Source organism: Vidua chalybeata, chromosome 5 (genome assembly GCF_026979565.1).
Source record: "Vidua chalybeata isolate OUT-0048 chromosome 5, bVidCha1 merged haplotype, whole genome shotgun sequence".
NCBI lineage: Eukaryota > Metazoa > Chordata > Aves > Passeriformes > Viduidae > Vidua > Vidua chalybeata.
In genome coordinates, this window is record NC_071534.1 from 4,439,748 (window position 1) to 4,453,127 (window position 13,380).

The 13,380-nt window shown below is 39.3% G+C and overlaps 1 protein-coding gene across 2 annotated transcripts in view; it reads right to left on the reverse strand.

Moving 5' to 3' along the window:
• ERC1 (ELKS/RAB6-interacting/CAST family member 1) overlaps positions 1-13,380 on the reverse strand; it is a 270,416-nt gene that overhangs the window by 157,815 nt on the left and 99,221 nt on the right. For both annotated transcript variants that reach the window (XM_053944154.1, XM_053944153.1), the window contains 3 exons: positions 11,625-11,762; positions 10,067-10,207; positions 8,851-8,991 (listed from right to left, as the gene is read on the reverse strand). In XM_053944154.1, coding sequence (XP_053800129.1) covers positions 8,851-8,991; positions 10,067-10,207; positions 11,625-11,762 — 420 coding nt within the window. The remainder of the gene's footprint in view (positions 1-8,850; positions 8,992-10,066; positions 10,208-11,624; positions 11,763-13,380) is intronic.

Here is a 13,380-nt window from a genome sequence, read left to right on the forward strand (position 1 = left end):
CCCTGCATCTGGGCTCCTGCCTGACACCTGGCCACAAGTGCATCCCTGTGAGTCTGGAGGCTTTGCGAAGCCTTTTGGAGATAGGGCTGTCACTGCTTCCAGATTCCTTACTGCCCCATAAGCACTTCATATTACACACCCTTGGAAAGGGCTCTCCACAACAAGTGGAAGTGTAATTAATGCCCTGCCAAGAGGATGCAGACTCCAGGAGGACGTGGCAGCAGTGAGACTGACAAGTGTGTCAGCTCTGTGAACAGCTGTGAGCACCAGGGGACACACTTGGCTTTGGAGCAAGCATTGGTGGGTGTTTCTGAAATGCTTTTTTGGGATTTCCAGCCTGTGGAAATCTGAAATACTTGATTTCATTTCCTTTTCAACTACACCTTAAATCCCTCCAATCTTTCCTTCCCAAATACAGGGAATTGGGAATACTGTTTTTGGGGGCACCTCTGTATTGACTGAGGGCATCTGTATTCTCCTAAGAGACACTCTGCATATACAGTTAAGTCTGGTTTTCACCAGACAGAGCCTGAGTTTTTCTCTACTGGATTTAGGTATGTTTCCAACATCTCAATTTTTTTGTTTTAACAAATACTCCTCCAGGCTCTTTAAAGTCATCCAAAATACATGATCAGATAATCAAGAAACTTCTTTTAAAAGAAAACAAAGTTAGGCTGTTAGCCTGGCTTATTAAACTCACTAATTCAAAAGAAGTTATAAGACCTAATGCAATCTGACTGTCAGAACAGTCCTGATTTATTTTATTCTGCTAATAAAAGCATCTCCACAACAACCCAAGAGACACTACTGAGAAAAGGAAATAAATTTTCTTTTCTAGAGAATTAGCCAACAAGTCAGTGTGTCTGGTTCTTATAGAACCAAAAGGCTATTTACAGGACATAAATTATTAGTTAAGACATGTAACACATGTTATTTGTATATAATGCACATAAGTATGGATACTTTCACCTAACACAAAGAGAACGTTATGTGATATGCTGTAAACTGGAGACCACTTCCTGCACTGTGAGTTACTGACTGAGTGACTTTGGTCCATTTTGTGGGTTTTGTACAAAATGCGTGTTTCATGACCGTATCTAAAATCCTACTGGATTCATTTATTGTATAAGAGAGAAAACCAACGCATTTAGAGCTTTCCCACAAACTCCCATCAAGATCTGGAACAGATGAAATTGGCTACCTTCCCTGCGCAAAATAATTAATCTTGGTTTTTTCCTTTAACCAAAAAGCTAAACACAAATAATGAATTCCTATATTCACAGTAAAAAAAAAACCCACATACAACTTGCCCTGCCCATCAAAGGTATACAGAAATTCCAAAATAAGCAATAATTTCATTTTCGAAGCAGAATCAACATCTGAAGTGACAAATGCACCAACAGTTTGTCCTGTATTAAGAGACTGTAAGAAGTCTATTTCATAAGTTTGACTTCCAGCTCTGCCTGACACAGGATTTGTAAATCTGCTGTCTTTTAATATATTTACAAACAAATGTGATAATGTATAAAAGAAGTATGACAAGAATTAAATAAATGTAGAAAGCAGCCTGCTGAGGGTGAAGGGAGCACTGCACTTTCTCATCTCTGCAGGCTGTTAAGTTTACCTGATTAGAGGCTATTTAACCCTTCAGCTGTTACTCCTGACCCTGTCATTAGCTCTCTGTGCTCCTGTGTGGTATCAAACAGGTGAATTAAAGAGCACAGCCAAACTCACACATTTCATTCTGCACTGATCTGCATAAGAAACAGGCACATTTCAGCTGGAAAGCAGCACCCTCTTCAGCTCTGCTTTTATTAGCAAAGCTCATCTGATCAGCATTAATCTTTGCCAGTGTGAATTCAGTTTCAAATTCTAAGTGGTTCAGGACTGAGAACAGTTTAAGTTTACTACTCTGGGTATGTTCTCCCAGTTCTTAAGAGGGACTATAAACGAAGAGGTGGTTTAACAGCTTTGTGCTTTCCTGCTCTCATTTCCCATCTGGAAAGTGGTAAGTGATGGGGTGACTGCTTCAGGTACCTACAGAACGTAAGAAAGAGTGATTGTTTCTCAACGAAATAAATGTACTCTAACTTCTCTTGCTTCCACAGAAAATCAGCTGACAAAGCCAACTTCTACAGCTGAAACAAAGATGACCAATGTTTCATAGAAATAACCAATATTTACAGATGGAGAGGAGTGGAAGACAAAACACATTAAAAAGAAATTTCTAAGTTGATATTTCTTGTGCCAAAAAACTCTTTTTTAAGAGGTAAGATAATCTTACACAGCTTAAAATGTGCCAGAGACAGGGAACATAACAATAGCACAGACCTAATTTAAAGGTTCTAAAATGTAAATAAAAATTCCAAACATTATGACCAAGACTCCAAATCAGTATTCCTAAAATATTAACTAAATCAAACAGCAAATAACTCACAGCAAACACTTTCTACTTTTACCTATGAATCCAGACAGTAAATTCAGTTTAACATTTCACATACAAATGTTGCCAAGAACTTTTGGCCATGAAGTAAAAGTTCCCAAGAACCTGAAATCCCATTTTAATCCACCCTCCTACCTCCAAGGTAGCCTCGTGTCTCCTAAAAATAGTAAATGCACACACAAATACAAAAATATATTATGATTATTTACTGCAAAAGAAAACATTTTACCCATCTTCTGTGCTTTTCCTACCACAAAGGCAGAAATTCAATTGATAAAACATTTGTGCTGTCTTCTATAGTGCCTTTATTAGTTTTCACAAATTTGTAAATTTAAAAAACAACCAGGCTTTTTCCTCCTTTAGTTCCAAGGCTCTACATACCCAAAACTGTAAAAAAGCTTTTTGAAAAGGAAGTAATGGAAGTAAAAGGAAATTCTGTGATATACTATGTACTGTAAACTTGAGTCTGTCACAGAGAGTTATTTGCTGTCTTTTAACCATCTCTACATGGTTAGTCTTTGTTAATGGAACTGCAAATTTTTGACACTGAATAAGCAAGTGTTCAATTGGAATCCATTCATAAACAAATTATTTTCTTTATGAAGAATCATAAAGACAGCAAGATGCCTCAAGAGAGGCAATTTCCATTACTTTAAAAAATGACCTCTTCAGAGAAATACAAGTTCCCAGAGATGTCATTAAACATTAATCATTTGCTCTCTTTGGATCCACCCCAACACAGAGTGGGCAAAGTCAGGAGGGAAATGCCCACAGGACATTTCTCTTTTGTGAGTGTATTTACAGGACATCTCTCCTTGTGAGTGTATTTTAACCCACCCACCTGCCTCCTCTTACCTGGCCCTTACTCACCTGACCACAGGTTACCACTGTTTTACAAAATCAGGACACAAGCAAAGAACAGACATTTAGTACCAGTTTTTGGATATTCTATGTATGGCTCTATAAGTTGCTTATTCTTAACTGCAACATGACATTAGAAGAAGAAATTCCCCAATTTTCTTTCATATGACAGCATACAGATGGTCTGTACGCCCCCTAAGAGGAGAGGGGGTTTGGCTACAGAGAGCCAATCCCTACCATGAACGTGAGCAGGTAGCCATTGGCCAGGTGAGCTGGGTGGCAACCACAACCAAGTTTGGATGTGGAATCTTTGGAAAAGGGCTGTGGGCAGCAATAAACTCTCTCTGCTACATGAAACCCCGATGTCCTGTCGTGTCTCTGTCTCCCCCGACCGCGACACTTCCTGTCATGCTAATCACAACTAATCACTTCTTAACACCACCAGTGGGAAATGAGGATGCATTATTATACCTGTTGTGCAGGGGAAGAAGCAAAATAGAAATATATCCTGCCTTATTTACTCAATGTTTTCCTGCTATTAAAAAAGTATTTTATCATCTTATTTCTCTAGATGATTATAATCTCTCATATATATCTGGCCCACTCTTGGAGCATTTGTCATGCAATACTGAAAACAGCAAGATTCTAGCAGACAATAATTTATTTATGAAATGCTATACAAATTACCTCAGAAGGAAAAATGAGAAAAACCACACAGTGTGATACTGGCCACTTCCTGAATTTAGAATATTTAGTTTTTCAAAATGAGTGTTATCTTCATATGTTTTTCTGGGAGCGGTAGAGTAGGTAAGGTTAAATTTTTTTAGCTGTAAGAATATCAGGGAGAAAACCTCTCCAACTTTCCACTATATGAGATGATGCTGAGATCATCACGCACCATCATCAGAATGGAACATTAAGAGTTCCATCATCAGAATGGAACATTAAAAGCCACCACAGAATCATAGGATGGTTTGGGATGGAAGGGTCCTTAAAGATCATCTCCTTCTAACTTCCCTGCTGTGGGCAGGGACACCTTCCACTAGACCAGGTTTGCCCAAAACCTCATCCAACCTGGCCTTCACAAAACCTCTTGTACCTTATCCTGTTTGCTATATCATACTGGAGAATAAAATACACAGTTTGCTCCAATATCTTCTATGTTCTGACTTCAGAGAAATGAGTTTCAAAAAGCTGGCATGCTATTAAAGATTTGGTAGAGAATATGCTCTAATTCTTCTGCCTATTTGCACCAAGTACAATCTTTTCATACTGCATCTCATTTTCTCAACTCCTTATTGACACTATTTAGCCAGGTTTAAGGAATTTATGATATGGGATGCCACAAACACTGAACAATTGCAAGCCCCAGCAATTCTCTGACCCTCAGACAATGATTGTCAGGATAGACAACTCCATTTACCCTGAACATTGCCAAGAGTAACACAGGTATCAGACTCCTTAAAGTTCTGTAACACTATTTTTTATGCACAGAGCCACAAAAGAAATCTCTGATGAAAACCACCTTGGATTACGTAATTTACAGTGTCAAGATATTATTACACAAACACTCCTTGACAGGAGTGCTCTTTGACATCAAACAGGAGGCTGGAAATAGGATCCAAAATTAAACTGACATAGTACCAGCGAGCTGAATGGTTACACAAGGTTTTAAGCAATCTTTCAGTTGCTGCAACTTAGTTGTTATTTCTAATGTGCTGCTGTGCCCAGTGTTACAGAACGCTTTCACGCAAGAAGCTTGATTTGCATGGAAATTCCACCTTCTTGCTCTGAAAATGCACAGACAATGGAGATGACAGAAAAGCTACAAGACATTTCAAGCACCAGCAGCAAAGGGAAACAAAACACCGACACATTATTAAGCTGTCCAAACAAAAATGCAGTTAGACCAAGGCAGTCAAACACTGAAAACATCTCAGAAAGCTTTTTGGAACATGACTGGTCAGACATCCCACTGCTTTTTGTTTGTATCCATACTGTCCATGCCCACTCTACTAAAGGAATTCACCAATACACTCTGTGTTGGCCCAACTATAAAAGCACAGGTGAATACACATGCAACACAAAAATTTAAATGTGCTGGCAACAGCCTCTCAGATTGCCAGGGAACTTACTAGCTTGGATGGATGACTCAATAAAACTTCAGGGTGCTAAAGGGAGAAAGAAGATAGGAAAAGATGGAGAAAATTTGGGATAGGAACAGTGTGTGAGAGAAAAAAAAAAGATGCAACAAGGAAAGAATTTAAAATAATAACTGCAACATTAATTTACTAAGATGACAGAATCTTAATTAGTGGTTCTAGCATGCATTACTAACTAGCTTCTGGAACATGAGAAACATGGAGAGTTACCCACATGCAAGTTCCAAATTGTATCTTGAATTTTTCAGTTCAACAGATTTGTCCAGCCCCCACATGTTTAATGCAGTTCTTTGTTTGGGTTTACAGATGAGTTTCACTGATTGAGAAGGACTTTAATTCCTAGTGCTTCCTTTGTATCAGTTTCAAGACAGCTGAATGGTTTAGAAAACCAATTCAGTAACTGCCACTATCTGAATGCTGAACACAATTTTCCTTTTTACTTTTATTGTAACAAGAAATCCTGATTTCCCTGGCAGCCTTTTTCTATGTTGAATACATGATTTATCATCCCTTCTTAAAAAAAAAAAAAAAAATTATCAGCTGAGAACAAAAACCAGCCTCATCTACCAATATTATCAGTAATATTTTCAGCTGTGGGAGAAAATCCATGTCCACAAAATAAAAAGCAGCAGAGTCTGTATTAGACTAGCCAGGCTAATTCTTGGGAAAGAGAGAATTTGGATCAACACTTCATTTAGTCTTTTTTTTTTCCCTGTTTTTTGAAAGATACTATCCTCCTGAATTTGAAGAACACCACAGCAGAAAAAAAACCTGAAAAACAACCTCTGAGTAAGCCTGTTGAAGGTAGAGGTATTTTCCTGGCAGGGAATCACTGCTAACTTTTTCTGGTGAAAAATTCCTAGAACTGCAGTAAGGGGAAGTTTATTAACATATGGTTTTGACTCTTTTTCCTCCCTAAAAATAAGGAGTATATTTACAGGGAGAAAAACTATGCACTGGAAATGGAGATGGACAAAAATCCACTCATCTTTCCTGGAAAATTTTCTAATATTAATTGGTCTCTCCCATATCAGAAAAACAAAATGAAATAAAGTACAAGACAGAAAATGCTGGGAAAAGAGTATCCTGAAGAACAACAACAAAAGGAAAACCTTTCACTATAAAAATAATACATTGAAATAGTAGTTTGGACAAAGATTTTCCTAAAGAAAAGAAAAACCACCACAGAGCAGAATAGCACTTCACAGAAAAAAAGGGAGAGAACCTCCTTTTTGTTATTTGCCTCTAACGATTCCATCTGAGCCAAAATGAAGACAGGACACCAGGCCATGCAAACTCAACAGGGATTTATGAGCTGCTTTCAGCCTTCAGGATCTCCCACTGCATCTCCTGCTGGCAGCAGGATGACAAGTGAGCACAGAAGCAGTGAATATAGAATAATTAGAACATTAAGCACACAGATTTGCATAACCATGGTATTGCTCTTTGAAAAAACAAGTGCAATATGAAAAACACTGCAGTTTCAGTTGCTAAGTCGAAGATCAATATAAAACACGTATTAGTGAAAAGAGGAATAGCAACAAGAAGTGGATACTTCAAGTGAGACACTGGAGAGTGACATGGAACTAAAACCAGTATCAACAACTTTTCAGCACCCTTGCACTCTGCTTGGTTAATATTTTTGTCTAGTGCAAAGTTAATTCCCTTCTACAGAAGAAAGGGAAGCTTGCATGGTTCACAATTTCTCTGAGGCTCGCTGTTTGCAGGTTAGCAAGAGTTTGCAAAGACTACCAAAGTCTTTTTTAATTAATGGCTTAGCAGTAGTACAGTTCAGTCTCTTCTGCCAGCTTCCTAACTTCTAGGGCTAATAGATTTGCCTGGAAGTACTCAAATTGTTCACTGGGAATATGAAGCAAGGGAAGCAAGACTGATATTAGACATCTCCATTCAAACTGTGAGGGAACAACCCAAAGAAAAAGCTTTTAGCTATTTACTCTTAAGGAGCTACATGACAGCTTCCTTCCTGCATGTGTCTCATGCAAATCTGCACTAAGATAATGTAATAAACCTCAACAGAATGAATCTCTAATTCAGTTTTAAACTGAATGCTCTTATGTAGCCATTAGTTTTAAGGTTAATTATGACAATTATTTGGAATTGTTAATAATGCAGAGGTGTAAAAACAAGTTTTTAGAAGCTTTAAAATGGAGCTAGATAATTATGACAGCTAAAATCTGTCATAATTATTTCTTATTTCATCTTGAAAATGTCAAACTGCCTAAATAATTATCTGCAATGCATTTAAAAAGTGAAAGCCTTTAAAAATATTTTTTTTTGCTTCTGTGCAAGCTACAATAAAACCCACTAAAGACTTAAAAACAGCTGGAAAAAAGGCTATTAAAGAAATATGTAAACTTACTATAGGTATAAAACATATTCAAATGAATGTTAACTATATTTTCTCAAGTAACTGGAAATTACTCCACATAGGTAATGGCAGGCTACCAATTTTTTTTTTTTGGCTGCAGAACTGAAACCATCCTGACCATGATTTAGGTAGCTTCTTTGGATGAGGAGATGCTCTAACAACCTCTGGCAAATCTTGGCTACAACAGATTTGTCAACTCATTACCAGCAACTCAGGGTGAAACTGCAGCTCATGGCAGAGAATTCAGTGAAAGGTCCTTCAGGTCTTCTGAAGCACCTACTGAAAACAGCCTGTGAGACCAATTACATAGAGCTGTGTGTATATATATAATGTATAGCTGCCTTTTCTTGCTGCTGAGCTCTGTTGATGCTGAGTAGCAGAACAGTTGATTTTGTGTGACAGAATGGAACAGGACAAACATGGGTCTAGATATGCATGTACAGAGTTTCATTGACATAGTTCTCAGGTGCATTAACACCCACCCTGCACCCACACAACAGGAATTTTAAACAGGTCTGAACTGATGACTCAAAATCACACTCTTCACAGGTGGCATCTTCTTTTCATTTGTTTTTTTTGCTTTCCTCCAGTCAGGGCCAACCCTGTACCTGAATGTATCACATTAACTCCTATAAGCATTGATAATTGGTATGTGAAATGTTTAGCTGTTATTTTTTTCAGCTGTTACATCAATTTAATGGCACAACTGCTGCTACAAGCTGTACTGAAGCAGACTAAGCCTCAGACTCTTAGTACCTGTAAACAAAAAAGCCAACAGGACTGTTACTGCATGTAAGTGAAATCAAAGCTTAGCATAAGTGTCAGAAAGTTACTTTCTGATAGACTTAGCTTGTAATATGGTTTGCATGGACACTCCTACACGGTTTTTGCTGAAAAGAAATTGCTCCTAAGACCCCAAGTTTTCTTTGTAGACATGGGCAATGTGCTCAGAACTGTATGCTTCCCACACATATATAAACATGCACTAAGATTACCTTCTTCAATTGTGTTTCCATCTTCAAACATTCTTCCTTTTTCTGTTCTAATGCAATTTCCAGTGTCTTGAGTCTTGAATCTTTCTTCAGTCCTGATGAAGCTAATGATGAAGCATGTTCCTTAAGATCCAGTAATGATGTCTAAATTAAAAGATGTGAAATAATTATCACATAAGTGAAATAGTTTCTTTTCTGTCTTTATTTTCTTCCTATCCCTTCACACTATGTTCAGGATCTAATTTAAAACATTTTTTCAAGTTGTTTGTGTCACTGCCTTAAGACAGCTTGAATTAATTCAGGCTTTCAGGATCAAAATAAAACCTTCTCTAAATTAATTTCGAAATAGTTTTTAAAGATGGACAATTCTGTAAACTGGAACTTGTGCTCCAGTGACAGTTATGTTTAAGAAAAACTGGTTTTCAATAAAATTGTATTTAAAATCACATGTGGTTAGAAGATTTAGCCACTGAGAGAGTTGAAAGCATTTCTGTATACAGCTTCCATGAGGTGAAATTGATTCATGCCACCTTACTACAAAAGACATCTCAACTTCTTTTTCTCTAAACAATTTTTGTGTTTGCTTTTTTTTTCCCCTGTCAAATGCTGATTTCCACGTAGACAAAATCTTAGTGCTTTCTGGGTACATATTTTTGTGTTGCTTTACTTTGACTGAGTTTTGAAAGAAAGATTGTAAATACACAAGAGAGGAACAGAGAACATTTATATTTCTCTCATATAATTAAGGTAACTTGTCTAGCCAACTGGCTCATTACCAACAATCAACCTAATTAATCAAAAAATATTTGAGAGTCTGAAGAACTGGCTGTGTTGTTTGCATAAAGGAACAAACATTATCCTCAAGCTTTTGGCACCCACAGCTTTGATCAGCCTCTGATCCTTCCTCCCTCCATTGAGACAGGGACAAGCTCATTCCCAGCCTTCTGCTGTCTGTCAGCACAGCTCAGTCAATGCCAGCACTGACCAGCAGTCAGTCACTACTAACAAGATTAACTGCTGCAAACAAGGGGATGGCTGCTATCCCTGAAAAGGTGGTTCTGAAACACTGATGCTTTGCAAATTCTCAAGCGATGTACTCTACCAGATCAGCTTTGTTGAAAGACAATTACTATAAAGGAGCAGTTTTCTTCAACTCAAATGTAATACAAACAGAGACAACAAATAATTCTATCACAATAGATTTGTGTTGCTGGTCAACCTCTTTCTCTGTGAGATCTCCTTGTAAAATGCTGACTCTCTCTTTCAGGTCCTTAATGTCTTTCTTGTAGTTGTCGATCTCTTCCTGTTTTTCTCGTTCATCTCTGTCACGCTGCTCCTTTAAACGCTCAATGGTCTTTTCCTGACAAAAGAAAGTACTCTGTGAAGGAAATTCCTCTTAGTCAATTCAGCTTCTGAAGCTTCCTATCACAACACTTCTGATACACTTGAAACGAGGAGAAGGAGTGTATTGACATTTTCTTTTCTTTGCAGTTGTAAAGATCCTCAAGAAAGAGAAAACTGGAGAAATCTATGGACTCATTGCTGTGAAATACCAGCACTGTGAACACAGGATTCAATACTGTGACTCTCTGGATCTCTGAATGTTCACGGCGCTGTTACAATGCAGCCCAATTCATCTGGTTCTGATCATCAAAATTAATCTAAACCAGGATGTACTACATATTGCTTCCTGACTTACCGAAATCTTATTTTTCTAATATGTACCATTAAATCAGCAGTTCTTCAGAGAAGAAGGGGTGTTGTGCCTGTGTGACACTGGGATTTATATACAGTAAGAAAAGGCAACTAAATAACTTTTCAGTACACCAGATACCAGTGAAGCTTTGCATATCTTGGAATCTGAAAGGATGCAAGCAAATTCCCCAACCTCGGGTGAAGTTTAACCATAGTTCATAGAATCTCATAGACTAAAGGAGCTCCTCTGGGAATCAGGAAAAAACATGTGTAGTTCGCCCAAGAAGTTGTGCCACCAAAAGCGAATGGGACAGTCTGTCTCTGAGCCAGTTATCTCCCAAAACGGAGATTTTAAAAAGTCCGTTTGTCAGGACAATCACTGCGGGCCCGCTGGGAACGTCCTGCAGCGCCCCCTGGCGAGCGACGGCCCGGCCTGGACGCGCACTCGGGCACGGCATCGGGATCGGGATGGGGCACGGGAACGGGATGGGGCACGGCATCGGGATCGGGATGGGGCACGGCATCGGGATGGGGCACGGCATTGGGAAAGGGATGGGGCACGGCATCGGGAACGGGATGGGGCACGGCATTGGGATCGGGATGGGGCACGGCATTGGGATCGGGCACGGCATCGGGATGGGGCACGGCATCGGGATCGGCATCAGGATGGGGCTTGAGATCGGGCATGGGCACAGGATCGGGAACTGGATCAGGATCGGGCACAGGAACGGGATGGGGCACGGGAGCAGGCACAAGAAAGGGAACTGGAACGGGATCAGGCACGGGATAGGATTCGGGCACAAGATCGGGCACGGGCATGGGATCAGGTACAGGCACAGGATCAGGCACAGGAATGGGATCGGGATAGGGCACAGGAACTGGAACAATAGGTATTGGGCATGGGAACTGGATCAGGATCAGGCACGGGAACTGGATCGGGATTGGGCATGGCAACGGGATTGGGACTGGGCACAGGAACGGGAACTGGCTCGGGATTAGGCATGGGATCGGGAACCGCGCCTTCGCATGGGGCAGCAGCAGCAGGAACTTCCCAGGGAACTTCCAGCGCTTCCCACACTCACTTTTTCTGCCAGCGCTTCTTCCAGCGTGGTCAAGGCAGTGTCAGTGTTTGTGGTGTCAGCCTGCAAGGATTTCACTCGATCCTTTAAGCTGCTCATCTGCTTCTCTTTGTCTCTCAACTGCTCTTGAAGGTTTTCAATCTTGAACAAAAGAAGTCAATTTTAAGACAACAGCAAGAAAAACCATCCAAAATCATCTTAGGGTATTATTAAATGATTAAAATTATTCTGAAAGCAAATGAAGCCTAGTTCTTATAATCCTACCTCAAAACATCAAGTGATGTAATCAAACCCATCAAATAATAACAAGGAATCTGTAAACTTTCCAACAGTCAGGAATAAATTCAGAGCAAACAAGTCTGAACAGTATTCACAAGAACAGCATAAAGAAAAGCTGTAATTCCAAATTTCTGAGGTTGTTGGGCACTGTGCCACAAAAGGATGATCAACACATTAACAAAGAAACACATTAAGGAAGGAAAGAAACGGACAAAAACCTTACTGCATACGTAAACTAAAAAAAGCACTTGATAATTAAAAACTGGTGAAGAAGTATTATTTTAAGTATTTTCTTTGGGATCATTGCATTTTTTGCTACACTGGCAAGTTGCTTGTTCATCTTACATGGTGGCTTCCTATGTGATGGAGTATCACAAAGTGCCATTCCCTGGGTGGAAAACGTATCAGCCTTGTTTTCTGTGGCTATAGAATTTCGTTTAATTAGGAGTTCTGAATAAATCTTTTGATACACTCAGAAGACCTAATGCCAACTCCCTTTCATGCATATATACACATCAAAAGAAACAGACACATTAACATGATAATAACATGTCAAAAACAAATTTATCAACAAAGGAGTAAAGTGTACACAGACTTCTCAGTTGCTTTCTTCTTCTGACAAGTTCTTCTTGCATCAGCAAATACACATTATAAACTAATGAATGACACGTGGCATGGAAGGTACCCAACTCCTAAACACTTGTAGCAAGACACTCTTTCAAAGACATTTGTAAGAAATATTGCAACCAGACAACCTCAAAGGCTACCTAGTCCCATATTCATAATGATAAAGTATTAACTAGCCTTGTGTTTCACCTGTTGAACAGCAGTTAGCAGCTGCTTGGTTACTAGAAATACAGCAACTCTGCTCAGGTTTTACTCTTCAACCCTGGAAAAACAGTTTCTGCGATTACAGAGCAAATGGCTCTGTGACACATGCACCACTACCTTTGCTACCTGTATTGAAATTGCATCTGGAACACACTAGAACATGGGGATTGGTTTATCTTCATCATTTGTTTCTATTAGAAAAGAAAGTATTTGACCTCAAAGCTATGCTCAAAACTGAATTTGGGCACAACACTACAAAACAAAATTAAAGGCCACCAAAAAAACATAACCTTCCAATCAAGGAAGTCAGAAATAACTGTAAGAATTGAACATTCCTTTTTTATAAACTCATATCTGTTTGTTAGGACACATTTGTAGCCCACGGAGCTTCAGAAAGAACCCCACTAACTCTGATTGAAACATTTCTGGTGCCCACACGCAGGGCTGCCCAGGAGGCAGCATGCCCAAGAGTGGCTGCTTTTGACTTCAGCAGCTCCCAGTGCCATCAGCTGTCTAGACAGACTGGCTGTTTGGGCAGCTAACCATGAAAATATACTACAAAGAAGGCTGAGTTATTCTTAGACTCGTGTTTACTTCTGGAGGAGAAACACTCACCACCAAAGGCTCTGGCTGGCTCAAGAGGGGATGG